Source organism: Triticum dicoccoides, chromosome 4A, assembly GCF_002162155.2.
Source record: "Triticum dicoccoides isolate Atlit2015 ecotype Zavitan chromosome 4A, WEW_v2.0, whole genome shotgun sequence".
NCBI lineage: Eukaryota > Viridiplantae > Streptophyta > Magnoliopsida > Poales > Poaceae > Triticum > Triticum dicoccoides.
The window spans coordinates 738,657,164-738,683,931 of NC_041386.1; the positions used below are offsets into that span (position 1 = coordinate 738,657,164).

The 26,768-nt window shown below is 43.7% G+C and overlaps 1 protein-coding gene and 1 pseudogene across 1 annotated transcript; one reads left to right on the top strand and one right to left on the bottom strand.

The window, feature by feature from the left end:
• The first annotated feature begins 1,142 nt into the window (after positions 1-1,142).
• LOC119289981 lies at positions 1,143-2,151 on the top strand (annotated as a pseudogene).
• Positions 2,152-3,158: 1,007 nt separating this feature from the next.
• On the bottom strand, positions 3,159-4,833 carry LOC119289982 (CCA tRNA nucleotidyltransferase, mitochondrial-like). Its single transcript, XM_037569130.1, has 2 exons — positions 4,574-4,833; positions 3,159-4,464 (listed from the first exon to the last, which is right to left on the bottom strand). Exons 1-2 carry the CDS (start codon positions 4,831-4,833, stop codon positions 3,159-3,161), a joined length of 1,566 nt encoding a protein of 521 aa, XP_037425027.1.
• Between the last annotated feature and the right edge of the window lie 21,935 nt (positions 4,834-26,768).

Sequence of the window (26,768 nt, forward strand, 5' to 3'; positions counted from 1 at the left end):
ATGCCCAAAAGTATTTGCAAATGGGTATTGGTAGTGCTTGATCTTCAAGCTTCCTAACCTTCTTCTTCAACATCCTAAGCTCAATAGCTAGCTCTCTGTCAGTGCGTGCTTCGCCATCCATCTCTTCTTCTGGAGCTCGTGGTGTGGCCACTGCCGTTCGTGGCAACATGCGTAACCATCCTTCATGCTCTTCTTGCAGTTCATTCATCAGAGTCTTGGCCAGAGCATCGACCCAAAGAAAAAAGCATGTCACCTGCATGAACACTAAACAGATCAACCCATTGCTCAAACATCCCGACGACGAAAATGGTGCAATTGCCCCGATTCTTACCCCATTCTCGCTGCACACGTAGAACGGACGATTCTGGTTCCTCGGTGTCTGAGAAACCCTTCAATCAACGCCCGCCCGGCACCGCGGACAGACGAAGACAGGCATGTCCACACGCGCCCGGCTCTGCATCCGCGAGGTGGCGCGGGAGCTTGAGGAAGACATGGAGCTCGGAGCCGAAGGGGATCTCAACGCCGCCGCGCCCTCCACTGCCAGCTTCCCACCGCCGCGCCCTCCACAGCTAGCTTCCCGCCGTCGTGCTCTCTCTCTCGCCGTGGTCACCGCCGTGCTCTCTGTCGCCGTGGTCACCACCGCTGTCGCCCGCTTATATAGCACACCCGCTAACGGCTCTCTGCTCAACGGCTCTTTGCTGGGTCCCACAAGCCACGCGTGCAACGGTCTGAATAAAAGTGGCCGTTTCTGCCGCCTGGTCCCACCTGTAAGGGCCGAGTCAAAAGGTTGACCTGACGGAGACGGCAGAGTTCACGGAACGAGTCGGTGCGCACGGACTAGGGGCAAAACTGAGCACAATTCGCATCTGAGGGCAAAACTGAGCACATGAACACCACTGAGGGCAAAAGGATAATTAGCCCTTCTAAGAAAATGAGAGCCACCCTTATATGTTGGTCACCCACTCCTCAGCCTACAAGGGGAATGGCTCCTCTGACGTACGGCCTCTGTCGTTGGCCCACTGACATGTGGGCTAGGTTCAGCCCACATGTCAGCGAGGGAACGGCTGGGTGTCGTACGGCAGGGGATCCTCGTCCCCTACAAGGGGGTCGTGCACTGCCATCGTGGGATCTTTTTGGTTACCATGGTGTCGCTGGTGGACTGGGCGGTGCCGCCGCGGCCAGTGTTCATGTGGACACTACCCATGTTCCACGCCAATGGGTGGGGAATGGCTGTCGGCGGCGGCACCAACATCTATCTCCGCCGCGTCGATGCCAAGGATGGGTACACCGCCATCATGGATCACGGGGTCGCGCATCTCTGTGGCGTGCCCGTCGTGCTCAGCATGCTGGACAACGCGCAGGAGGGTGTGCGCAAGCCTCTGCATAGGAAGGTACGAATCATGAACACCGGCCCGCGGCAGTGCTACATCATGCAGATGCATTGGGCTTTGAGGTCAGCCATGGGTACGGGCTGACGGATCCTGGAGGCCACGTCGTGTCATGTGCGTGGAAGGGCGAGTGGAACAAGCTGCCGGTGTCAGAGCACACGTGTCTCAAGGCGAGGCAAGGCGTGCGCACCCTGGCATGGCCGAGGTGGACATTGTGGACGGCAAGACAGGCTGCAGCGTGCCCCAAGATGGCACCACGATGGGCGAGATCGTGCTCCGTGGCGGGTGTCTCATGCTGGGGTACTTAAACAATAGAGAGGCAACAAGGGTGGGGATCCAAGACGACAGGTGGTTCTACACGGGCGACGTTGGGGTGATGCACCCGGATGGGTAACTGGAGATGCGCGACGGGTCCAAGGGACGTGATCATCAGCGGCGGCGAGAAAATCAGCAGCGTGGTGTCCACACTCTATAGCCACCCAACTGTGAGCGAGGCGACAGTGGTGGTGCGGCCGGACAAGTTCTGGTGAGAGACATCACCGCGTTCGTGAGCCTGAAGGAGGGCGCGGCAGGCGTGGTGACCGCAGCCGAGGTGATCGCATGGAGCAGGGAGCAAATGGCGGGGTACATGGTGCCCAAGACCGTGGTATTCCGCGGCGTGCTGCCCAAGACGTCCACCGGCAAGGTCCAGAAGTGTGTGATGCGGAAGCTCACCCGGGAGATGGGACCTACTTGCAGGGGTAGCAGCAGCAGCAAGATTTAGTGTAGCTGAGATTGCTCGTCTTCCGGAATGTGTGGTCTAAAGATGGATTCTCTCGTCTTAAGTGGGACAAAGCGTACTTCTTAAATCCTGAAGAATACTTCCCAAGTGTTGTTTCTGTAAGTACCGTACTAGCTTACAAAAGCATAAACCTGTTTTACCTTATGGATTTGTTATTTTGTAGTCGACTGTTTTTCAGTTCGCCTACATTCAAATCTCTCTCCGTCCACTCTTGTGCAGAGATTCGCGCTGGAAGGTTTGGTTTTCGGGCTGGTTTTTGCTGTCAGACTCAGACCTAGTTTTTCTATCTCAGCCTGTTACCGCAATGCCAGCCCGACCCCTGTTTAGTTTTGCCCCTTTTGAATTTTCGGCGTGGTTTACCCTTTTCCTCGGAGGGTCACTATTTCGATAAGGCAAGGAGAGGAACAGGGCTCGACCGGCAGAGGAGACCAGGTGAAAGCAAAACATATGAAAAGCAAAATGAAAAACATAGGAAAAGCGAAAAGAAAAACAGGAAGAAAACAGAACAGAAAAACGAAACGGATTACCACCGAAAACAGATAGAAAAAGACTAAAAATCAGAAAAGAATACAAAACGCGTGAAAAGTTCTAAAAGTGGTTCATATCGGTCCATAGAGCCTTTAAGATGTTGGAATTGGACCGGGCCACTAAAGAAAACCATTGTGACAAGGCTATCTTTCATCTCACAGCAGGCGAAAAGTTTTGTGTCTTGCAGTACATAATGCAGTCTTCTCGCATGTAGCAGACACCTTGGAGTTATAATTTTTCTTTTTGAGAAACTTATGGTTTTTCATTGATCGTACTCTGTCTCCTTGGTTTTATAGTAGACAGAGGAGCAGCAATTACAAATATTTAGGCAGAATGCGTTCTGCAATAGTTTGAAATATAAACTGAACGATAAACTAAACGTCCAATGTGAGCCAAGAGGTATCCAACTATCCACAACAGCGCTTGACTTGACATAACTAGCACACACAGGCAGTTCACCATCAGGTGCTGGATTCTACTTTCTGGCGTTTCGATTGCGATCCGTTCAACCAATCAACGCAATCATCCCTGCTTCCTTCAGGATGCGCGAGCTGCCACTTGAACAAACGTTTTTTCCATTCTCCGATCAGTGGACTTTCTGACTTCTGCATAATTTGCATGATGATCTTCCCATTGACCAACGGCTCTAACTTCCAGACCTCATTGAGACCTAGATCAGTTATGGAACGCTCAACTCTCATGTACTGCTCTTTCCTCCGATGCAGCTCATCCTGCTGCTGGATGAGTGTGCCGCCAGCATTTTCAGCTTCTGGATAAAAGATAATGGATATAGCAAGTGCCACCCGCCATAAGTCCTTTATTTCATTAAGTACGACTCCTGCATAAACACGCTTCCATGTGTCCATTGGTATATCATGACATGCATCTTCCACCTCATCTCTGACAACTCGCGAAGCGACATTGGATTCAAACAGGAGCACTAGATCAGCAAACTTTCTGCTGGCAGCATGCACGTCGAGAACCGATTTCGCAACACATGCTGGCAGCTTTAATGACTCCTGAATAATATAGCTAGTGACAGCAATCTTCTTTGAATTTTTATTCAAGTAGAACATCCTTCGAAGGGGAAAAAAGAGTGCACTATAGAGGTAAAGCTTTTCCTCTTCATCCAGCAGCATGGGATGGGAAACTCCGCTGTGCACAGAAATCGCAAAGTTCCAAGCTGATTCAATGTGTGAAACACAACAGCGATCACAATTGTCAAAAACTGGAGGGCTGCAATTTTTGGGGAAAGCAAATGCAATATAAAATAGCCCCAGATCACGAATGTAAGACATTGCATCAGCTGGGTGTTCGCCTGACATCATAAGATCAATCTCCTTCCCAACACGTTCTTTGCTGATCTTGCAAGCAAGTTCCAACTTCACCTTTTCGTCTGAAGCAGCTTCTTTCAACCTATCGGATAACGTAAAGTTGAATCTAGCGGCAAATCGAATTGCCCGAAGAACTCTAAGTGGGTCATCCAAGAAGGTAGCTTTGGCATCTAGAGGAGTGTCAATAAGGCCCTTGATGACATCGTCAATACCTCTTTTAGTAAAATCTTCCACAATGTGATCGTTGATGTTGAAGAATAAGCTATTAATTGTTAGGTCCCTGCGGTGGGCATCTTCTTCAGGAGTGGCGTCCTTCATGGTGGGAATGCGGCTGCTTTCTGCATATTTTTCAGACCTCAAGTTGACGAAATCAATTTCTTTGTTGAACATGTACGTCTTAGCAGTTTCCAAGTGCTTGGATTTATCCGGATTGCTGCACAAAAAAGGTAATATATAATTCAATTTAAAGAATAGCCATGGCATCTCAAAAAACATGTGTCAAAGTGTCATAACATTCATGAGGAGGAGGAGGATTAACATACCACGGGATAAGTTTGGTTCCTCGTTTCTTGTCCCCCTCCCCTATGAGCTTTAGGTAGGCATCGACTTTCTGGGAGAAATCCTGGCCCGTGATATTATCAAGGGCAATGTCAATGTCAGTAGGTTGTTTCCCTAGTAGCTTGTCCCGGACCCAGCCACCGGCGACGCGAAGCGTAGTGCCAAGGCGGTAGTGACGGACTACATCAAGAAGCCGTAGGAAGATCTTCTCCTCTTCCTTTGATAGCTCTAATTTGAGTGTCATTACCTCCTGGAATTGCTGCAGCAAAAACCTCGCACGGAATCGAGATGGGCGGAATCAATGGATGGGATGGAGACAAAGGCACGCTGTCGATTCGCCCGTCGAATTTCCGCAGGCAAACCCTAACCCTAGATAGGTCCCGTCACCACCGGCGTTTGATTGGGGAACGGAAGGGAAATCCTCGTACCCTTGCTGGGTGCGCGGACGAAACCCTACCAGGCCAGGGGTTAGGGTCTGTCTTGGGGATCTGCGCCGCCTCAGAATGCGAAGTAGGGTCGGAGGTGGAGCGCGTTTGATCTGGAGCGGCCATTATATAGTACTGCAGGTAAAAAACGTGTCCGGTTTTGGGTAGCTTGTGGGTTTCCTATGATGTTGTACACATACAAGGAGCACAACAATGCATGCATGGCTTCGATATGGACATAGGCGCTGGGTGCCAAGCTGCCTATGGTACTGTCAAGCATTGGCATGTCGAGAGAAGCAGCGACCAAGTAGCGAAACAGCGATCAGAGTTGGGCGAGGCATGACCGGCCATGGCAGCTTTGTCTGCCGACGGAGCTCACCACGACGAGCCGGCGAGGACGTCAACTTCGTTCATCCCTTCCTGTAGTTTGTTGGCGCCGAGTACTAGCCTAGCGTCGTCTTGTCGATGCCGGCGATGTCCCCATTGTCCGCGATCGATCGCCTCGCACGACGAATGAGCGCAGAAGTAGAAGGTAAAAGTGATGGCGGAGATGGCGAGCAGTAATCAGTGGAGACGCACCCAAAGGTGGGCAGCCGATGAGCTCCATCCGAATACGCCGTGCGAGGCACCAGAAGGTTCGGTGCTACTGTATGAGTCGATAATCTAGAGATTTTGGGTTTTCACCCGGGCATGGGGTCGGAGTAGAGGGCAGGGACCTCGAAGGCGCCTGCAAGTAGGAGAACGGCGACCCTGGTTGTCGCCACCGTCGGGATGAATGAGTCATCCAGAGTTTCCTCCGGTCCGATTTTATCCAGAGTTTTCTCTTCAGGCTATTATACGATGATGAAACAATTGCCGGAACAAGTGTCTAATTAGGATCTTGTTATTGCCATCTTGTTGTGCAACCCTATCCTGGAGTATGTTGTACTTTTGGTTTGTACGGATGCTATATACTTCTGAATAAATGCAACTGGGGGTCAATCATTTACTCTGGCAATGAGTTATGTAATATATCCACGGTGCTTGGGTTTCATACTTGATACAACATGCCCTGTGCCATGAACGTTTTTCTTGCATGACAAAACTTTTGTTGTCCTGTGCAATGAACGCCGTGTTCTTCAGATCTGCTAGGCATGTGCTTAGTTTATTTTTGTAGTTGTTCATTCCCTGCTCTGTTTATTTATCTCATGAAGTATATATGAGCAACTGCATATATAGCTAGAAAGCCGGCTGCTTCAGATCTTCAGGCATTGTCATCATCCACAGACTTGTCTCTTGAACATCATAGAGACATTTAACTAGCTTCTCTGCTGATGCACGTTTGAAATTAATGCTGGCTGGGTCTCATACTGTTGGTGCGCCATTTGGTTCAGTAGCCACTGGCCGGCTTGTTAGAGGTTAAAAATGACCATTCCCTGCTCTGTTCATTTGTCTCATGCATTCTGAATGAGCACCTTAGATTTAAACATATGGGTTGTCTGATTTATATACGAAGACGATTTGGAAAGACCATGTGTTGTGATATATACATGGAGCATGGGTGAGCAGTCTGCTGATGCCTGCTAGCAGATAACTGTTGTTGTTTTGCGGTTTTCCCTCTACGCATCGAAGGGAGGTAGCAGACTAGCCGTGCTCTGTTTTTTAATTTTGCTCAGTGGAAAAGTGTATGAACAATGTGGAGATGGTGTCTCGGCTGGGGAGCAATTCTAATGGATATCCAAGGCAAGTGCAGACGAGCACATAGCTAAAGCTATGATGAAGACTCCAAGGTAATCTCAAATTACAAAGACCTGAGGAATGCTCTCTCTATCACTCTTTCTTTTGTGTGTGTGTGTGTGTGTGTGTGTGTGTGTGTGTGTGTGTGTGTGTGTGTGTGTGTGTGTGTGTGTGTGTGGACAGACCGACAGAGAATGCTCTGTGGCAAGAAGAGGTGGACCAGAAGAGTTGTTAGGCTTAACTATATCACGAAAAGAAAAAAAACTACCTTCATAGTTGAGTTTCTTTTTCCGTTTTTTCTGCTTCTTTTCATTATTATTTTCCTCCAGCATGCTCTGTTCCTTGTTTCTTTCTCCGGCTGACTCTCTGCTGTTACTTTTAAGTACTACCTCAATGAACTTATGAGATGCACCATTCGTGTCAATAATGGTAGAATAGTAAAGCAACATCCAAAAGACCATGGCGAAAACCGCATTGCCAAAAGTAAACAAGGTGAGTGTGCTAAATCCATCATAATACCAATTTGGTCCACAAGAAACCAGTAGAAGATAGATGAGATGATGTTTTGGCTACGCGCGTAGCAGGAGGCGGGGTCACGGCGGGAATGAGCAACTACCATGTTATGCAGTAGTTCCTTACGATGTCGGTCAGCTGGAAAGAGCAGGTGACCATCATTATGATTTCTTACTCTTGCTCCATGTGTTGATCCAGTGGCGGAACCAACTCATTTTTGTGGCCTATGCAAGATCTAAGAACATCCAAATTGATTGACTTTTGCCCAAACAAAGTCTTATAGGACCAACCTTTTCTATTAGAGTTATACGGAGATGCACCGTCGGAACACTACTGTATATCTTTTATTCAGAACACTCCTGTATATCTTTTATTGGGTACGAGACGCTCTGACCGTAATTTTCTATTTGTTGGGTGATGGCCCTTCTTCAGAATACTACTGTATATCTTTTATTCAGAACACTCCGACTTTTCTTCAGTATACTCCGGTTCTTCTTTAGATTGCTCGGGCTGTTCTTCAGTATGATCCGGCTCTTCTGAATCGACTCTTCTCCGGAAGGCGCCACTCTTCTTCAAATTCCTCTGGCTCTACTTTAGAATGCTCCGACTCTTCTTCAGAATGCTCTAGCCGTGGGACTTGTTCGTAGTGGATTGTGCAAGTTTGGTACCTCTCCCATGTCGTAGGGTGCGTGCAAAACCAATCTTTTTCAAAACTGCAAAATTGGTTTTCTTTTAGATGCTTTCATGCACGGTTAACAAACATGAAATATAGTTGATTAAAAGGTACATGTTAACTGTAGAACCATGTATGCAAAACAGTGTACAAGTGCATGCTCTAGCCAATGCAACTAAAAAACCGATCTCATGGAAGATACTAGGCAATATATTTATACGTCAAAACTCCCCCTCACATGTGGCTTCCTTGGCCTAAACGTGGACCGAAAGTGGGCTGCATTTTAATTGCATCAGCGGGTCTTCAACTCAAAATCTCTTGGCTCTGATACCATGTAGAAGCGTAAGCTCTAGCCAATGCAACCAAAAGAGCGATCTGATGGAAGAGACTGGGCAATACATTTATACATCAACAGAAAGGCGGCACAAGAAGTTTGCTAAATGATCACTAAAGTACCACCATATGGCGATATCCTGCATCTTGGATAGTCTGTTGAAAATTTATAGTTTACTCCATATAGCACTATGCTATAATAACACAAGAACAAAAAAATGCCACCAAAAATAGTGATCATACCATATTTCGATTTTGGAGGTTAAAGAAAATTATGACAAAAAGTAAACCATGACCATTCATTGTCATAATAGGAAACCCCCTCAACGGCCATAGCTACCACCTGTAGAAATATAATCAACTAAAGTCACAAATGAATGCTTTAGTGATTGTATGGAGAATCGGAGATTGTAGAACGCTCTCCGTTGAACCTGTTCTTCTGCTCCCTGCCCATCTGTTTAACTATCTTTTGGATGTATGTCTGAATTAATGGAACCGCCAAAAGGCTCATACTGTTGGTGCATCATTTATAGTAGCAACTCCCTGCTCTATTTATTTAGTCCTTGTGAGCAGGACACTGTTGTTTTGTTGTTTTTCCTTTTCTTTTTTGATAAAAGGTGGAATTTATTAGCTTAAAGTGAAGCACTAAAGGGATAGACAAAAAAAGCACACACCAGGCCTAGTTAGAATGCAGATAACCAATACGAATCGCACACACACAAAATCACACCGACAACTAGTAAATTCAAATAGGACCGAAGTTAAGTCTTGCTGGCGACTATTGTGGTTCCAAGGCGTTGGTCCTTAAGGGCAGGTGCAAGAAGACTTTTTGACTACAACGACAAGATTAGGCCAAAACCGATATGGCAGCGGCTCATCAATGGTTCATTATGGTGGCGTCAATGGTCATTCGGTGGTCCAATGACCTCAATGTATTTTTTTATTATGTTTGAGTGTGCTTTTGTTCTTCTGGTGAACCTTCTAATACTGGATCGTTTTTATTAAACAAGACGAGTAAAACTAGTTGAGAAAACTGCTTTCTTCTAGTTTTTCATATCTTTTATTTTCCTTTTCAGTTTCCTTTTTCTATTGCGTTTCATTTTTCTGTTTTCTGTTTTTCTTCTTCTTATTTTTTGCTCCTTCTTATATGTTCTTATTAAAGTCTGCAGACATTTTTAAATTTGAGAACATTTTTATATTCATGACATTTTTTCAAATTCATAACAGTTTTGAATTTCACAAACAAACTCAAATTTGTATTTTTCCAAATATATGAATATTGATTTTCAGTTCTTGAGCATTTTATATATTGGTGAACTTTTTCAAATTCATATTTTTTACCAATTTAAGAATATTTTTAATTCGTGAACATTTGAATATTGCGAGCATTTATAAAATTCATGAACTTTCAAATTAATGTGTTTTTTCAAACTTATGATTTGTTTTTAAAAGTTACAAAACCTTTTAAATTCACAAACATATTTTCAATTTCATTAAAAATTTCAAACTCTTGAATATTTTTAATAATTGAGTTTTGAAATAAAAAATCATGATACCTTAAATTTGTGTATTTATTTCAAATTTACAAACATTTTGGAATTGTTTTGGGCCAATAGCCATGCTTTCTTGTAGATCAAAATGTTGTTGGTTTTCTCTATTTTTTTTAGAGTAGCGAACGGCATGAAAAAAAAGCATATGTGAGATGCGAGCGAACCAACACGCGAAGAGACCACATCTATCGTTCATGGATTGTCCCGAATTGCGGGATAGTCTATTCCGCGATAAAGGCGGAAATATCGGTATGGTCGATCCTGCAAGCCTGGAAGCTTTAGCTTGTTGCAAAGGGCTCGCTCTTGCTGCTGATTTAGCAGTACGGAGAATCCAAGCACTCTGCACCATACAAGGCCTCAAGGAGAGACCATTTGCATGTCATTAAGCGCTTAACTTTGTCAAATGCTAGTATGTCCACACATGTGCTTAGACGAAGGAGGCGTCTTGCTAGCATCAGCTCAAGCACATGTGGTGTCCGATGTACAGTGTTGTATGGTGGTAAGATCATACGTGTGGACGAAGAAGAAAAAAAAGCATGCATAATAGCATCACATGAAGCATGGTATAAGAAAAAAGGTTGTTGCTTTTATAAGCACCGAGGAAGTGTAAGTGCATCTAGTGCCCTCTTTGTGGTTTTGGAGTATTAATGACAAAAATGGTTAAGAGACTTATGTTTTTGTGAGTGTGAAAATCCTTAAAATTTTGGTTTAACCTTTGTGGACGATCCCTAAAAATATATGGGGTGCATAGGAAAATTCGGTGCGCCCTTTCAAAAATTATCATGAAGAAATGGGAACGTGAAAACTTAGTCTTTCATAGTTCTTATTTTCTGATTATTTTAGTAGAACACCGTACTGTTAAAAGTTTAAGGTATTGCAAAGACAATATTTATGAAGTGATGATCAAACTAAACATATTTTTTTATGTAAAGACTTTCATAATCTCGTACAATGCAGTTCATTTTTACTATAATGCCAGAGATAATGTTTTCCGAATGTTGTATTAAATTTTGTAACTAAAATATTAGGAAACCATCAGTGTGGTTCTCCTACTATAAACAATTTAAGAGTTTAAAATTCAACAGTTGCGGAGCTGGCAAGATATGAATGGATTTAGAATGAAGGCCTCACATTATGTCAAAATTTATATGAGTTAGAATGAAATGATTGTTTCAATTTATTGCGTAGCTACCACCATGCATAGAAAAAATGTCTTTCATATGTATAATAAACTTTAGAGTAAAAAGATCAAATATTAATAATTCTCACGTACTTATAATAAACTTTTTTGCTTCAAAGTTATTCATATATTGCAACGAAATATTTCAATATTTTTTAAATACTACAAACGGATTTTTAACAATAACATGATGCCAGTATATCAGTGTGCAAATTTTAGCATATAATTATAATATTCATTATTAAAATAATGTTATATTAATATGAGATGATATTATGTCGAAAAGTATGTTTTATTCAATTTGTTATGTTAAATTTCCTGTTAGAATATATTTACCATAAATCTAGGCAAACCAGAAGTATCACACTCATACCGGAATTAATTAATGGCCTTTAATGTAGTATTGTACATTTCTTATATCTACACAATTTCAAACATATTCGATTATTTAGATTATTATAATGTAACAAATAACTTAATAGAAGCTTCAAGAGTGCAAGATTGTCAAGCTTAGGTGTAACTAAATAGAGCATTTCAAGAGTGTTTGAGGTCAAACTTAAAACTCTCTACAATTTTAGCAGATTAAAAAAAATGCAATTCTAGTTATCAGCTTTTGAAAAATATCATTACAATTCTCTAGATTCTTCCAAGATATCACTAGGGGCTCCGAAAATGCCACTATAGTGACACTTTTTTTATGGATGAAAATTGCAATGGCATTTTTCATCCAGTGCTTCTTAGTGACTATAGAAAACTGAGTTTTTTAGCTTTTTTTAGAAACCATGCATATTTTAGCTTTTTTACAAGAACTGCTCATTGTAGCTTCTTTTAGAATTACTGCGCATTGTAGCTGCAAAAACAAAGGACAGTGACATGGCCCAGATACAGAATACAGAACACAACACACTGGGCCCACTGGGCCTGAGCTCGGTACACAACGCACGCATCCCAGTTCAGCCCAGCCCAGTCCATATAGCCTAGGTCACACACACCTCTCGTTCTTGTTGTCTCCGCCACAAATCGGCACCGGCGGTGTCGTGATTTTGTCACGGCAGATGTCCTAGTGTGAGGACTTAGTCGTGAGGCCAACACATCTATGTGGTAGCTTGAGAGGGGTTGAGCGGAATCGAGAGACGCAACACAAGACAAGGATTTAGACAGCTTCGAGCCCTGGAAAACATCTTCCGGTAACAACCCTACATTCTGTTTGTGGCTAGGTCTCATTATCATCACGAGGGAGTCGCCGTAAACCGGCTCTTTGTATCTAGCCCTCAAGATTGTTTCTTCTTGCTTGTCCCTCTTTGGGGTGCCCTGCCCCTCCTTATATATGTTGAAAGGCCTGTTTACATGACTAGTCCTAGTTGGATTAGGATTACTCTATTACAAGTGGAGTCCTAGTCTTGCTTCCTTTGTAGGAGAATATCCCTTATGTCTTCCTCTTAAACCGGCCCACCATAACATGAGCCAGCCTTTCATGAACCGCATGTTGGGCTACCAGGTCTTGTCGCTCCTCTGACCCGCCTGCCAGATTACCAATGAATCGTAAACCGCCAGGTCCAAGCAGGTCGCCAGTGAATCGCCAAACTCCAACCGGGTCATACATCCGGCAGTTCATACCGCGGGGTATATCCCCGACATTAGCCCCTAGTTTAATTTGGATTTACCCATGTTAAACTGATCCTGCAACATAAACAAAGAACGAAATTGACAGGTTGAGCTCCGGCTTAAATATTCTTGTAAGCCGGCATCTGATCATCCTTAAGTCCTTGTTATTTCCTTCTTCTAGAAAATCCGGGTCATTAGACCAGCTTCATAATCAATTTGCTTGTAGAAGAAATATTGCAAATAAAAAATCCATTTAAATCGGCCTTCAATGCTCTGATTTGACAAAAATATTGTTCTTCAAATATTCAACTGATATTCAGCCGGCTTGAAGATGTAGAACTTGCCGGTTTATGATTACCACCATTGTCGGGTTATAAAAACTGATAATTCCGGGTCATGATTGTTGCCAACGCCGGTTCATGATTGTTGCCAATGCCGGTTCATGATTATTGATGACGCCTGGTTGCAGCCACAGGGTCATAATGATTGGTGACACCGGGTCAATCTGGTTTGCTCAAAGAGAGAATTTGAAAATATTTCTTCGACAATAATATAATACCTGTAGCCCCCAAGTCTTGAGCAGAACAAAGTGATGGCTTAAGACTTGCTTCAATATAAATGTTGCAACCTTGAAGAAATCCAGATTGTTCATCTCATTCATTAGTCACAACTGAATATTCCATATTATGTAGCCCCCAAGTGCCGGGTTGTCATGCTTGCAGCAACCTGGGACTTGTCATTGCCTGATGCTCAAAAAACTTCAACTAGTATAGCCCCCAAGGGCCGGGTCATTATGCAATAATGAGCGGGGACTTTATAAATATGATCATGCTTCATTGAAAATAACATCATATGATGTAACTCCACCATGGGGCTTTGAACCCACGTCCACAAGGTGAAGAGCTTTGTGCTTTACCAACTGAGCAGCGGACCTGTCAATATAATGGTTTTAAAACTTGTGTACCTTGAATTGTTGACAGGAGCAATTGGTAGCCCCCAAGGGCTGACTCATTACACTGTGATGAGTCGGCTCTTCAATAAGGTGAGAAAAAACTGACTTTGCATTAGCCCCCAAGTGTCATGGTGTATGCTTGCAGCGACATGAGACTTGCATATTTGATGTAATCTCAACTTGAATAATGTAGCCCCCAAGTGCCGGGTCGTAAGCCTGCAGCGACACGGGACTATTCCTTCCAATGTCTAATAAATCATATCCATTAATAATATAATAGCCATTGCGCTAAAGCGACTTTGAAGACCTTAATCATAATACTTTTTATTGATAACCATAATAAAAATCCAGCCATGTTGGCTATTTGAAGATTTGAATAATATAATTCAATGATTTATGAGCGCATGATTCCAATGGCGCAATTCAAACATATACTGGCGACTTATAATCCCAAGCCAGTCCGGGTTAATAAACACTGGATAATTTATCATCATACTAGCGACTTATAGTCGAAAGCCAGGTCGGGTTAATAAACGCCGGTGATTTATAATCATGCTTTATTCAACTCGTTTCTGCATACAACAAGTTTAAAGTGTCCTGGCGGTTTACCGCCGGACGGGTCATAATGCCCAACATATAACCCGGGTTTATAACCAAGGCTGCACTTAAGTATAAGAAAATATGTAATATATCATACCTGTGACATTGAATCACATCGTTGGTTTACCAACTTTTTGTAGTAAGAGTGATAACCCCTAATCTTGAGTAATGATAACTCCTTTCATACTGTGCCGGTTTATTATAAAACCGTACCAGGTTGTGATAAACACCGGTTTATCCATATTCAATACTGGCGACTTATAGTCAAAACCAGACCGGGTTAATAAGCGCCGGATTATAACTGATCATGTACTGACAACTTGCAGTTGAAAGCCGAGCCGGGTTGATGAACACCGGTTTATCAAAAAACCTCATAATTCTTATCAAAAGAGAGAAAAACTTGGCAAAAAGCAAATGAAAACTTGTAGTCGAGGCATTTCACGGGCTGCCAGGCCCCAAATTCGAGGCTTTTCATGGGCTACCAGGACACTGAGTTAAACCATTTCACAAAGCCTTTTAAGATGGTCCTCAATCCTTAACCAATCGTCGTTTTAACTTTGACAAGTTCAGGGTCTCATATAGATTGACTTGTCATAGTTCGACGGGTCATACCAGGTTTACCTGGACAGAGTGACTTACTTAAAAAAGGCAGGCTAACCCGGGGTTTTAGGTGTATACACCAGGCTTTCAAGCCATGGCTTGATAGCCTATTACAAGTGTAGATTCTTTGTTTATTTTCGATAGCAAAGAATCCCCAAGCAATAATTTGAGTTGTGCTCAGTGGGTGCCTATGTTTGAGTTGTTCTTTTGCAACACTCTCTTTGGCCCCGAAATAATTTGGCTTTAAGCCGATCAAGAGGTGTGACTATGGTTCGAATACGACCAAGCCCCCAAGTGATTTTTATATAAGGCTTTATAAGCTGAATCAAGGGGTAAACCAGATGTCTCTTTATAAACAGAAGCCCCCACGTGATCAATAATATGACAAGCCAATAAGGCAGGATACCCATGTTTGAACCGCGCATCATGGCAGTAGGTCCTCTTCGGCAACCTTTAACATTTTGCAAGAGATAAATTCTTCTTGAACCGGGATGTTAAACCGGATATTGAGAGCTTCAAAACTTTATGGGAGACATCTTTCCCTTGAACCGGATCTTAAACCGGAATCTTCATTTTCAGCCGGAAATTTTCTGACGACCTTTAAACTCGAACTTACGAGAGATTAATTCTTTCTCACAATTTATGCCCCACCTACCTCTAGCTGTGTCCTCAGCTAGCGCCGTCAGCCTTAAACCGCCTATTGGAGCAGCGCCACCACCTCCGGTCCAACGATGTGGGAGAGAGGGAGGAGGGAGGCCAAGGCGATTGCCCGCCGAGACGGTGTTTGTCAGGATGCGGGCCTCGCCAGCCCTCATGGTGGCTGGACCCCATCGGATGGAGCTTCGATGGGCCACCATTTGAGCCTGAAGCAGCCGACAATGGCGTGGATGCTTCTCCTGCCCAGGTGACTAAAGCCTGTCGGCGGGTGGGCCGAGCTGTTCCCCTCCCTCCGCATGTAGCAGCAAGGACAAGGACAGCGAAAAAGGTGCACATTTCTGAAACACAAGTCTGAAACATTTGAAAAGTTCAAAGAATTTCAGAGTGAAGTGGAGAATCATCGTAACAAGAAAATAAAGTTTCTATGATCTGATCGCAGAGAAGAATATTTGAGTTACGAATTTGGCCTTCATTTAAAACAATGTGGAATTGTTTTACAACTCACGCCACCTGGAACAGCACAGCGTAATGGTGTGTCCGAATGTCGTAACCACACTTTTTTTGATATGGTGCCATCTATGATGTCTCCTACCTATTTACCACTGTCGTTTTGGGGTTATGCATTAGAGACAACTGTATTCACGTTAAATAGGGCACCATCTAAATCCGTTGAGACGACACCGTATGAATTCTAGTTTGGCAAGAAACCTAAGCTGTCGTTTCTTAAAGTTTGGGGTTGCGACCCTTATGTCAAAAGGCTTCAGCCTGATAAGCTCGAACCCAAATCGGAGAAGTGCGTCTTCATAGGATACCCTAAAGAAACAATTGGGTACACCTTCTACCACATATTCGAAGGCAAGATCTTTGTTGCTAAGAATGGGTCCTTTCTAGAGAAGGAGTTTCTCTCGAAAGAAGTGAGTGGGAGGAAAGTAGAACTTGATGAGGTAATTGTACCTTCTCTCAAATTGAAAAGTAGTACATCAGAGAAAACTGTTCGCGTGATGCTTACACTAACTAGAGAGGAAGCTAATGATGATGATCATGAAACTTCAAATCAAGTTACTACTGAACTTCGTAGGTCGACCAGAGCATGGTTCGCACCAGAGTGGTATGGTAATCCTGTCCTGGAAGTCATGTTACTAGACCAAGGAGAACCTACGAACTATGAAAAAGCTATGATGAGCCCAGATTCCGACAAATGGCTTGAGGCCATGAAATCTGAGATAGGATCCATGTATGAGAACAAAGTGTGGACTTTGATGGACTTGCCTAATGACCAGCAAGCCATAGAAAATAAATGGATCTTCAAGAAGAAGACTGACGCTGATGGTGATGTTACTACCTACAAAGCTCGACTTGTCACAAAAGGTTTTCGACAAGTTTAAGGGGTTGACTACGATGAGACTTCCTCACCCGTAGCGATGCTTAAGTCCGCCCAAATCATGTTAGCAATTGCCGCATTTTATGATTATGAAATCTGGCAAACGGACGTCAAAACTGCATTCCTTAATGGATTTCTCAAAGAAGAGTTGTATATGATGCAACCAGAAGGTCTTGTCGATCCTAAAGGTGCTAACAAAGTGTGCAAGCTCCAGCGATCCATCTATGGACTGGTGCAAGCATCTCGGAGTTGGAATATACGCTTTGATGAGGTGATCAAAGCATATGGTTGTATACAGACTTTCAGTGAAGCCTGTATTTACAAGAAATTGGGTGGGAGATCTGTAGCATTTCTAATATTATATGTGGATGACATATTGTTGACTGGAAATGATATAGAATTTCTGGATAGCATAAAAGGATACTTGAATAAGAATTTTTTAATGAAAGACCACGGTGAAGCTGCTTATATATTGAGCATCAAGATCTATAGGGATAGATCGAGACGCTTAATAGGACTTTCACAAAGCACATACCTTGATAAAGTTTTGAAGAAGTTCAAAATGGATCAGTCAAAGAAAGGGTTCTTACTTGTATTACAAGGTGTGAAGTTGAGTCAGACTCAATGCCCGACCACTGCAGAAGATAGAGAGAAAATGAAAGTCATTCCCTATGCCTCAGCATAGGTTCTATCATATATGCTATGCTGTGTACCAGACCTGATGTGTGTCTTGCCAAAAGTTTGGCAGGGAGGTACCAAAGTAATCCAGGAGTGCATCACTGGACAACGGTCAAGAACATCTTGAAGTACCTGAAAAGGACCAAGGATATGTTTCTCGTTTATGGAGGTGATAAAGAGCTCGTCGTAAATGGTTACGTCGATGCTAGCTTTGGCACTGATCCGGATGACTCTAAGTCACAAATCGGATACGTATATATATTGAATGGTGGAGCTGTCAGTTGGTACAGTTCCAAGCAGAGCGTCATGGCGGGATCTACGTGTGAAGCAGAGTACATAGCTTCTTCGGAAGCAACAAATGAAGAAGTCTGGATGAAGGAATTCATATCCGATCTGGGTGTAATACCTAGTGCATCGGGTCCAATGAAAATATTTTGTGACAACACTGGAGTAATTGCCTTGGCGAAGGAATCCAGGTTTCACAAGAGAACCAAACACATAAAGAGACGCTTCAACTCCATTTGTGAACAAGTCAAGGATGGAGACATAGAAGTTTGCAAGATACATATGGATCTAAATGTAGCAGACCCTTTGACTAAGCCTCTTCCACGAGCAAAACATGATCAACACCAAGACTCCATGGGTGTTAGAATCATTACACTGTAATCTAGATTATTGACTCTAATACAAGTGGGAGACTGAAAGGAAATATGCCCTAGAGGCAATAATAAAGTTGTTGTTTATATTTCCTTATTCATGATAAAGGTTTATTGTTCATGCTAGAATTATATTGATCGGAAACTTAAATACAGGTGTGAATGCATAAACAATTACCGTGTCCCTAGTATGCCCTACTAGACTAGCTCGTTGATCAAAGATGGTTAAGGTTTCCTAACCATAGACATGTGTTGTCATTTGATAACGGGATCACATCATTAGGAGAATGATGTGATGGACAAGACCCATCTGTTAGCTTAGCATAATGATCATTTAGTTTTAGTGCTATTGCTTTCTTCATGCTATTGCCAGTAACGAGATTGAACTAGGTATGAAGATACCGACGATCGAATCTCGGGAAAATAACATGCCGATGGACAAAAGGAATTACGTATGTTGTCATAACGGTTCGACTGATAAAGATCTTCGTAGAATATGTAGGAGCCAATATGGGCATCCAGGTTCCGCTATTGGTTATTGACCAGAGAGGTGTCTCAGTAATGTCTACATAGTTCTCGAACCCGTAGGGTCCGCACGCTTAACGTTCATTGACGATATAGTATTATATGAGTTATTCTTGGTGACCGAAAGTTGTTCGGAGTTCCGGATGAGATCACGGACATGTCGAGGAGCTCCGGAATGGTCCGGAGGTAAAGAGTGATATATGAGATAATAGTGTTTGGTCTCCGAAAGGGTTCCGGATTTCACCGGAAGGGGTACCGGATGTTTCCCAAAATGTTTGGGTATGAGAACACTTTATTTGGGCCAAAGGGGAAAGCCCACGAGGTTTTTGGAAAGTGCAAAAAGGAGTTTTGCGGAGACCAGAGGCCAGACTCTAGGGACCCTAGCGTCTGGGTCTAGACGCCGGGAACCCTGGCGTCTGGCCCTGGAGTCCGAGAAGGACTCTTGCCTTTCGGGTAAAACCGACTTTGAGGAAGCTTTTACTCCAAGTTTCATTCCCAAGGCTCAACATATAAATAGAGAGACAGGTTAGCACCCAAGACACATCAAAATTCACCAAGCCATGTCTGGAGTATAGCGACGTCTGGCCGTCCGAGTGGTTTTACATAGGCGACGTCCCTCTCATGGAGCCAGTTCAGCTAGGACTCCCATTATTCTCTATGAAGCCCCCGAAGAGGCGGTACAGCTAGAGGCCAAAGAGCCCGGCCTCAGACGAAAGTGCCGAGGTAACCAAACAGGCGGCTCGAGTGACACAACTGACGCACACCGGTTGAACCATTATTGACATAAGGGCCATGGTGATAGACCTAAGAGTCCAACCACTTCGGCAGCGCGCCCACTTGTTGTGTGAGTTCAATGGGACCGATGATTCTTCATGAACCATTCAGGAAAGTTTCTACGATTAAGTAGCCTTTGGGACAGCGCTGGCCAGGATCTTTCAAGGGTCGGCGGAGGACTGCGCTCGGCGATAATTCTGCGACAGGTTGTCTTATTACAATCCCGCCGAAATAGTAAGTGCATCCCTAACCTCCTCGTTCTCCTCGAGTTTATCTTAGCATCTGATCCGTTGTGTATCAAGCTCTTTGAGTAGAGATGGAGGCGTTGGCTTGAGGGCGTAAGCAGTCCGGCACCCGAGCCGGAGCTGCACTGTCGAGCAGAGGACCCCTTAATCAATGAGGATGTAGAGATATCCCTTATTTACGAAGGGATAATTTTTTTCCCTGGAGAGCCTTGACGGCTCAAGGGTAGCCATTACCCCCTACATGCCCTGGACGAGGCCGGCTTCATCGGTGTAACGCTCTGTTCCTCCAATCGAAAGAGAGCCCCTCGTCCTCCAGCCCCTAGTCGTCTGCGGGCGGGTCTCCCATCGGCGTCGTGCGCGGCGCGGCGGTGGCGACCTGCGTGTTGTGAGGTGGTGGCTGCGTTGGCCTGACCGGTGGTCGTGGGTGCCACCAGATCCAGATCGGATCCATCTGGATCTTTTCTTCGGACTCCGTCGGTCGCCGCGGGGTGGTGATGATCGTCGCTGGCCATGTCGGATCGTTGGATTCGGCGTCTGGAGATCTACAAGGAGTTCTTCTCGATCCTCCTTTCTGGTGGGTTGAGCCCCATGGCTCTTTCATCTTCGCAGGTTTTGGATCGGCTTGCCGGATCCGGAGTACACGGAGGTTTGGTGGCATAGGATGGGGACCGGAGGAAACTTTGGTCGGCGTGTTCGGCCCGGCATCAGCGACGTCACTTGACGCGGTTACCCTTCCTGGAGGTGAAGCCGAGGCCCCCCCTATCCACCCCCAAACCCCTCCCGGACGAAAGTCCAAAATTCAGTCTGGATTGGGCGGCGGCGGCGTCCTGCGCGTCGTATCCTCCATGGAGGCGCCGTCTTGGGAGGAACTGCTGTTCGGGGGAGAGATGTTGTGGATGGTGGGATCCGAGTAGCTCCAGCAGCGGCGATGGTGTGGAGGTTGCCAGGTGGTGCGGCGTTGTATCTACCGCGTCATTGATGATGAGTGGTGGCGGCATGGTGCAGCTGCATATCGACGACGGATGCGGCTGGATGGACGAGCGCAGGGTGGTCGAGCTGTCTGGCGGCATGGTGGCGTCGACGGCAGGCCTGGCAAGGTCTGTGCGTCAGTACCTGCTCTGAAGATAGATCAGTGGAAGAAGGCGGTGGCAGCCTCGGTGAGTGCGCCGGACCGGCGTGTGACCCAGTCCCGGTATGTGGCTAGGATGGGGCATCCGGCATTAGATGTTAGGATTTGGTGTGATGTCTGTTTGGTATTACGCTCGGACATTCGGCACCACTGCATCAAGGGGGTAGGAGTAGCGACAGATGTTGCCTAGATGGTGCCTTCAGGCTTACTGATGTACTACTTTATAAGGTCTTTTATGCTTAATAATTAATAATGTGGCCGTATGCATCGTCCAGATGCAGAGGCCGGGGGTGCATCCTCCTTTTCTAAAAAAAAGCTACTTTCCTTGATGGGCTAGCTTCACTAAAACTGTTGTCCTTATCTGACATTTTGACTTTAACTACACTTCCTTCAGAAGAGGTTCTCCAACATTTGACAGAACTTAACCAGTTGTCAATCTAGCATTGCTAGTACCTCAAGTCATTAGGTAGCTTACGAGCTTCTACCTCTGTTTCAGCTGTTACATTGACTAGATGACCTGGTTGCGCCAATGGCGTAAGAAGCGAGTTAGAAGGAATGTTAGTAGTGAGTAAATATGTACTCCCTCCGTTCGGAATTACTTGTCGCAAAAATGGATGTATCTAGATGTATTTTAGTTCTAGATACATCCATTTTCGAGACAAGTAATTCCGAACGGAGGGAATAGATGGCAAGATGATGCAATGTGGATTGTATTACAAATAGTGGATATTCATATATAGAGCAATATAAATGGATTTCTTATCTCACAGAAGCCGAAAGCTTGTCACCTGAATATAAGAAAATATTTGCATTAAACAGGAGGAGTAGACTCAGTCGGCATAGATATATCACATGGATACAACATAATATCATGCATTCCAAATTTATATATGACCAGAGAGTAGTGCCAAAAGCAAACGGGTTCTTAGGGTGAAGCTATACACACAAAGCTTCATAAGCTATTTAGGTAGCTTAGTAGAGTAAACATGATGACCAGAGAGTAGTGCCAAAAGCAAACATGTTCTTTGGGTGAACCTATACACAAAACTTCACAGGCTAATTAGTTAGCATGGTGAGACAAAGGCGGTATCGCTAGTCATTTAAATAAAGTTGTTATAGCCGGTAAGAATCTTCCAAAGGTACATAGGCTATGGAAGTAGACTTTATTTAAAAGGGATAAACCAATGTGTTTCAAATCAGCTGCATAGAATCATCAGTCAATCAGCTGCATACTGCAGATGAGCAAGTTCATTTTGCACATCAACAGCAGCCTTGTAGAGGTCATTGCTGTTTGTAGAACTGGTTGAGTATACAACGTTTTAGCTATGTGATGAATCCCAGCAAAAGTGTTTTGAACTTGATACATATTGTCTCCAAAGCCTTTCTAAGCTCTCTGATCTTCTAAATCTGTTCTTTGATCTACTTTTCTTTGTCTGTTAACAAACCAATTAGATGCAGTTCTCTTCCTTTGTTTGTTTCAGTTTGTTGTAACTATAGTCCTTGAGCACCTTGGCACACAGTCTCCATGTATCTGATAACTCGAGCCGCTACAACATCCATTGCATCTTCTATGAAATTAGATGAATATCCGGATACTGCCATTGCTTCAGCATCTTGTCACTGATGCCGCGTGCTGGGACGGAACTTGATTGTTACTGCAAACCTCTGTCCAACTTTGCAGTAGTAAAAATAGTGGTCGCGCGAGCTGCAGCTTAATGAAAATGACCTCAAGCACGAACTTGTCTGTGATGTCAACCTCCTTCATGATAGGTTCTGTTCACACATAAAAACAAAATCAAAGCAGATACTGGACCCATTATATGTGCAAGCGATAATGATCTAAAGGTAGATACTTACATGGCATATTTATACATAATAAAGCATATGTAGTAGATCTACGAACATGCAAATACATACTCAGATAGCATCTTCATATACAATAATTTATTTTTCGAGTTCATGCTAGGTTCATGGCTTATATGAGATAACCTGGAAACCGAGGCAAAAATCGGAGAGAGATAAAGCCGACAACTAATCAATATAATCATCTTCAAGGAAAGGCAATAAAATAGTGTGCAGCAGCAAAGCTTCTTTTTCTGAAGAAAGCAAAGCTTTAGTTATTTCTTCAATAAGAAACCAAATTCAGAAATCACAGTTCAAACAGAGAATAAAAGCTCCCCTATAGAGCATATAGGCAAAGAGGTAAGAACAAGCAGATCTAAACACCAATGCCAATGTAATATTGGTATCCATAAGCAATAGCTTCAGATTGTAAAATTCATCAGCAATGCAGCCACATAATTTTCACTCTTCTGTCTGTTTTTCCTATCACTCAACTCTCTATTTCTAAACAGCACCAAAAGAGGGAAAGCCACAGGCATCTAAGGCGGAGATGAACTCAAGAGTATGTGCATTGGAAGCATGCATATGAAAGCTAGAAGGGGAAAACACAAATGTAAAGAGTGTGTATAACAATCACAGTACTCAGACGATAGGTCAACTATGCTTGTAATCACTCAGAACAACCACACTACACAGACGATAGGTCAACTATGCTTGTAATCACTATAATAGAATTAGCAACTACTATTCATTCATTACTTAAATGGAATCAACAGCCACTTTCATGCATTGCATATGCGACGGCTGGCCCTCTCTGCTCTCCTCTACCTCATCTCATAACCACTTCTACTAATTGTTGTCTGGGCTCTGCTGCTGTCTAAACCAAGAGAATTGCATGCAAGCACAGCGCAGTACTCCTAATGCAAGAGCTTTAATTAACAGAAGCAAGCATCTGCTAATTTATTCAAGAAAGAACAACACGCCTGAAACACAGTAGGTGTACCAACTAAATCCAGACACATATATCCGTAGACGAGCTGCAGGCGGAGCGAGAGAGAGGCGAGGTGAGGGAGTGAAAGGAGGGCGAGGCGGGAAGGACTGATGAGCTTGGCTGGTAAGAAAAGGGGCGGGGAGGAAGAAATAGTAACACATGCGATTGTTTTAGACATAGAGCAAGCGACGAGCTTCCATAGCAACATAGACACGTAGGCACCTAGACCCACAGGCAGCGGAACAAGCATTTACATTTATCCCTATCTATTATTGCTTTCTATAATGTATTGGGCAAGTTGAAGCCTAGGCAGGGAAAAATAGATTGGAAAATTGATTTGGTAAACATATAGAATGATATCACCCGAAAAGAACCTCATGACTCACATCAAGATAAATGTAATAAGAGTGAAAAGAGGGGCATTTACATGAACAAAACATAAATGAGAGGTAGGCCTAGCTCCTGGCTGATGCTGATGCTCTTATGGTTAAAACCAAAAGCGAAGTACCATGGCAGTGCAACTTCGAAGATGTGTAAATCTTATCTTCAGAAACCAATAGCAGTGAATTTTCAAAGGCCTAAACACTAAAACAAAGACAAAAAAGCAAAAATAATCAAATTTATTTTGAAGAAACAATGACTGTTTAAAAGGCTGGACTAAATTAGAATTGAAAAAATGAATTCAGACCTCCTTAGGCTCAACGATCCATCTCATCACCCAGAGTTCAACATCACTTTAAATGCAGAGTAAATTCAAATCTAAAATGGTTTCATTATTCCACTTACTCCAGTACAAACAATGACCAGCTCAGAAGCAAAGAATAAGCCAATGAAATAAACTGCTCCCTAAGTGAAAGATGTCATAAGGCAAGGGCACACACTCGGGAAAGATAGCGGTAATAGGAGAGCAGAATGGCAAATGAAAGATAAAATAGGTATCCCTATGAATCAAATAACCAATATAGTAAAAAATCCTAAGGATTCAAATCCTCCTCCATTCCTATGAAAATCCTTTCAATCAAAGGAGCCCTAAGGAGTACATGTAGGCAGTGGAAGAAAACAACAACTACCTAGGAGATAGCACACTGGCTATAGCGCAAAGGAACACCACTGGCCTAGAAGAAATCGTTTCCTGTAAACAAGCACCATTAGGAAGATAGAACCAAAGATATACGGAGGCGTAGAAAAAAAGGAACTGCTGATGCGTACCTCTCAGACTACGACACCTCTCAAAGCAGATTCCTCGTAACATTCCCAGCTTTCGCAACAAATCCGTCAAGAAGAAACCAGGCACAACACTGCACGCCGGACACAAGGGTCAGTTCCGATGCAATGCATAAACTGTTGGCAACCAACCTATGGTCCGAAGTAGAAGACAAACCTGTGTAAGAATCTTGGACCACCGCAAGGCCTCTACCTACAACCAACGGCAAGCAGCAACCTGCAAAAAAAAGTCTAGCCTGCACATCAGTCCATGGTCAAAGAATCACTGTCATTGGACAGCGAGAATACCAAGAGAAAACAGTTCAGTGAAGAAAGGGGAAAATTCATGGTCTGTGAAGTGAACAAACTACAATCACAAAGGACCAACAGATCAGACACGCACCTCAACCAGCTTCAAAGCCAGCAGCAGTCATTGCTTCCATGCGTTGAACAAGGATGGGCCGGGGATGAATATTTGCATACTCAGCTTCGGCTGTTGGAAGTTTGGAACACACTGCAGGGTGGAACAGGAGGCTTGACAACCGCCGGCGTGACCTACGCGTGGCTGGGCGGACCTTGCGGGTGGAGTCACGGACGAGCAGGACCAGCTGGATACATATATTCGCCATTCGTCATTCGTCATGAGCAGAACATAAAGTTCAGATCATGTCTTCAGCTCCATTCAAAATCTGAGCGTACCTGAACATGAGTCGTCTTCTCTTTCTTGAGCCATCTACAGAGATTAGAACATTTGTATTCCATTAGAAATCAAAAGATCAACCTTTGCTAGCTTAACCAAACACATAAGAGTTAAATTGCAGAGCAGAAAAATCCTAGTTAACTTTTCCACCACAGGAAGTAATCATAGTTATGTAACATGCATCTCAATCCTCATTCTATGGGTCAAGAGGAGAAAAATCATAAAACAGAGGAGGCAGCTCAGCTCATGCCTAATGGAGATCCAAGTTTTAGTAAATCAGAAGAATTCATGTTTTCCAAAACTCTCTTGCACAAATTAGCACAGATCAAGGAAGGTCACCAAGAAAAAAAGCAATCTAAAAATTAGCAGAGAGGAAGAAGCAACATCGGAATAATGCTTTGAAAAGGTTGATTTGGTGTGAGCACAAACTGTGAGAAAAATCCAATATGTATGTTTAGTCGGTGTATCAATTTCACAAAAGTGCAGGACCTAAGTTATTGCTGCCCAGCATAGAGTAGAACTACCCTCGGTTGCAGCCTCAGCCCATATAAAATAGTCAGTCTACCAGCAACAGTGGCTACAAACCTCTTATACTCAAACCTCTTATACTCTCGCATAACTACTTCAGAATCTGAACGTAAAGTTGAGTTCCTAACTGAATCAAGGGGAAGAAATGAGATGTTATTATTTTAAATGAGATGACATTTTCTAATCTAACTGAACGTATTGCAAGTACATCAATTCCTCACATGGCAGTCTCACCAACAACAGTTTGAAGTTAAAGTGAAATTGCACAAATTTTGTTTAAGCCACCACACTCACCTCTTTTCAGCTTAGAAGCCCTTCAAAAAAAATCATAAACATATCACACTAATCAGTCTATATACATGACTTTACTCAATAATTAGAATCACTATGTGTTCCCGACCCATATATGTAACAAAATCTAAGTGTTGGCCATAGTAAAAATAGTACATCTGGTAGTACTTAGGTGTCATGAGTCACCGTAATGGTGTATCTCTCCTCTCTTGTTCCTATACCTCTATTACCAAAAACTAAGAAGCACACGAACTCAGTCGAATTCAAGTTCCTCGGAGAACAATGAGATGCACACTGAATGGCTGCTAATGCTTATGATGGGAACCACCCTTGTAGTCACCTGGCTGCTAGAGCATACAGAAGATAAGCATGGACGATGGAGAACCGACACCATGGACGCCTCCTGTACATCAGCAACCGCACCACCTCATA

Bases quoted from the DNA above. Each gene is read 5' to 3' on its own strand.
- LOC119289982 (XM_037569130.1), bottom strand. From the start codon at position 4,833: ATGACACTCAAATTAGAGCTATCAAAGGAAGAGGAGAAGATCTTCCTA. The intron at 4,465-4,573 runs GTATGTTAATCC...TTTTTTGTGCAG, and splicing joins GGAACCAAACTTATCCCGTG to CAATCCGGATAAATCCAAGC.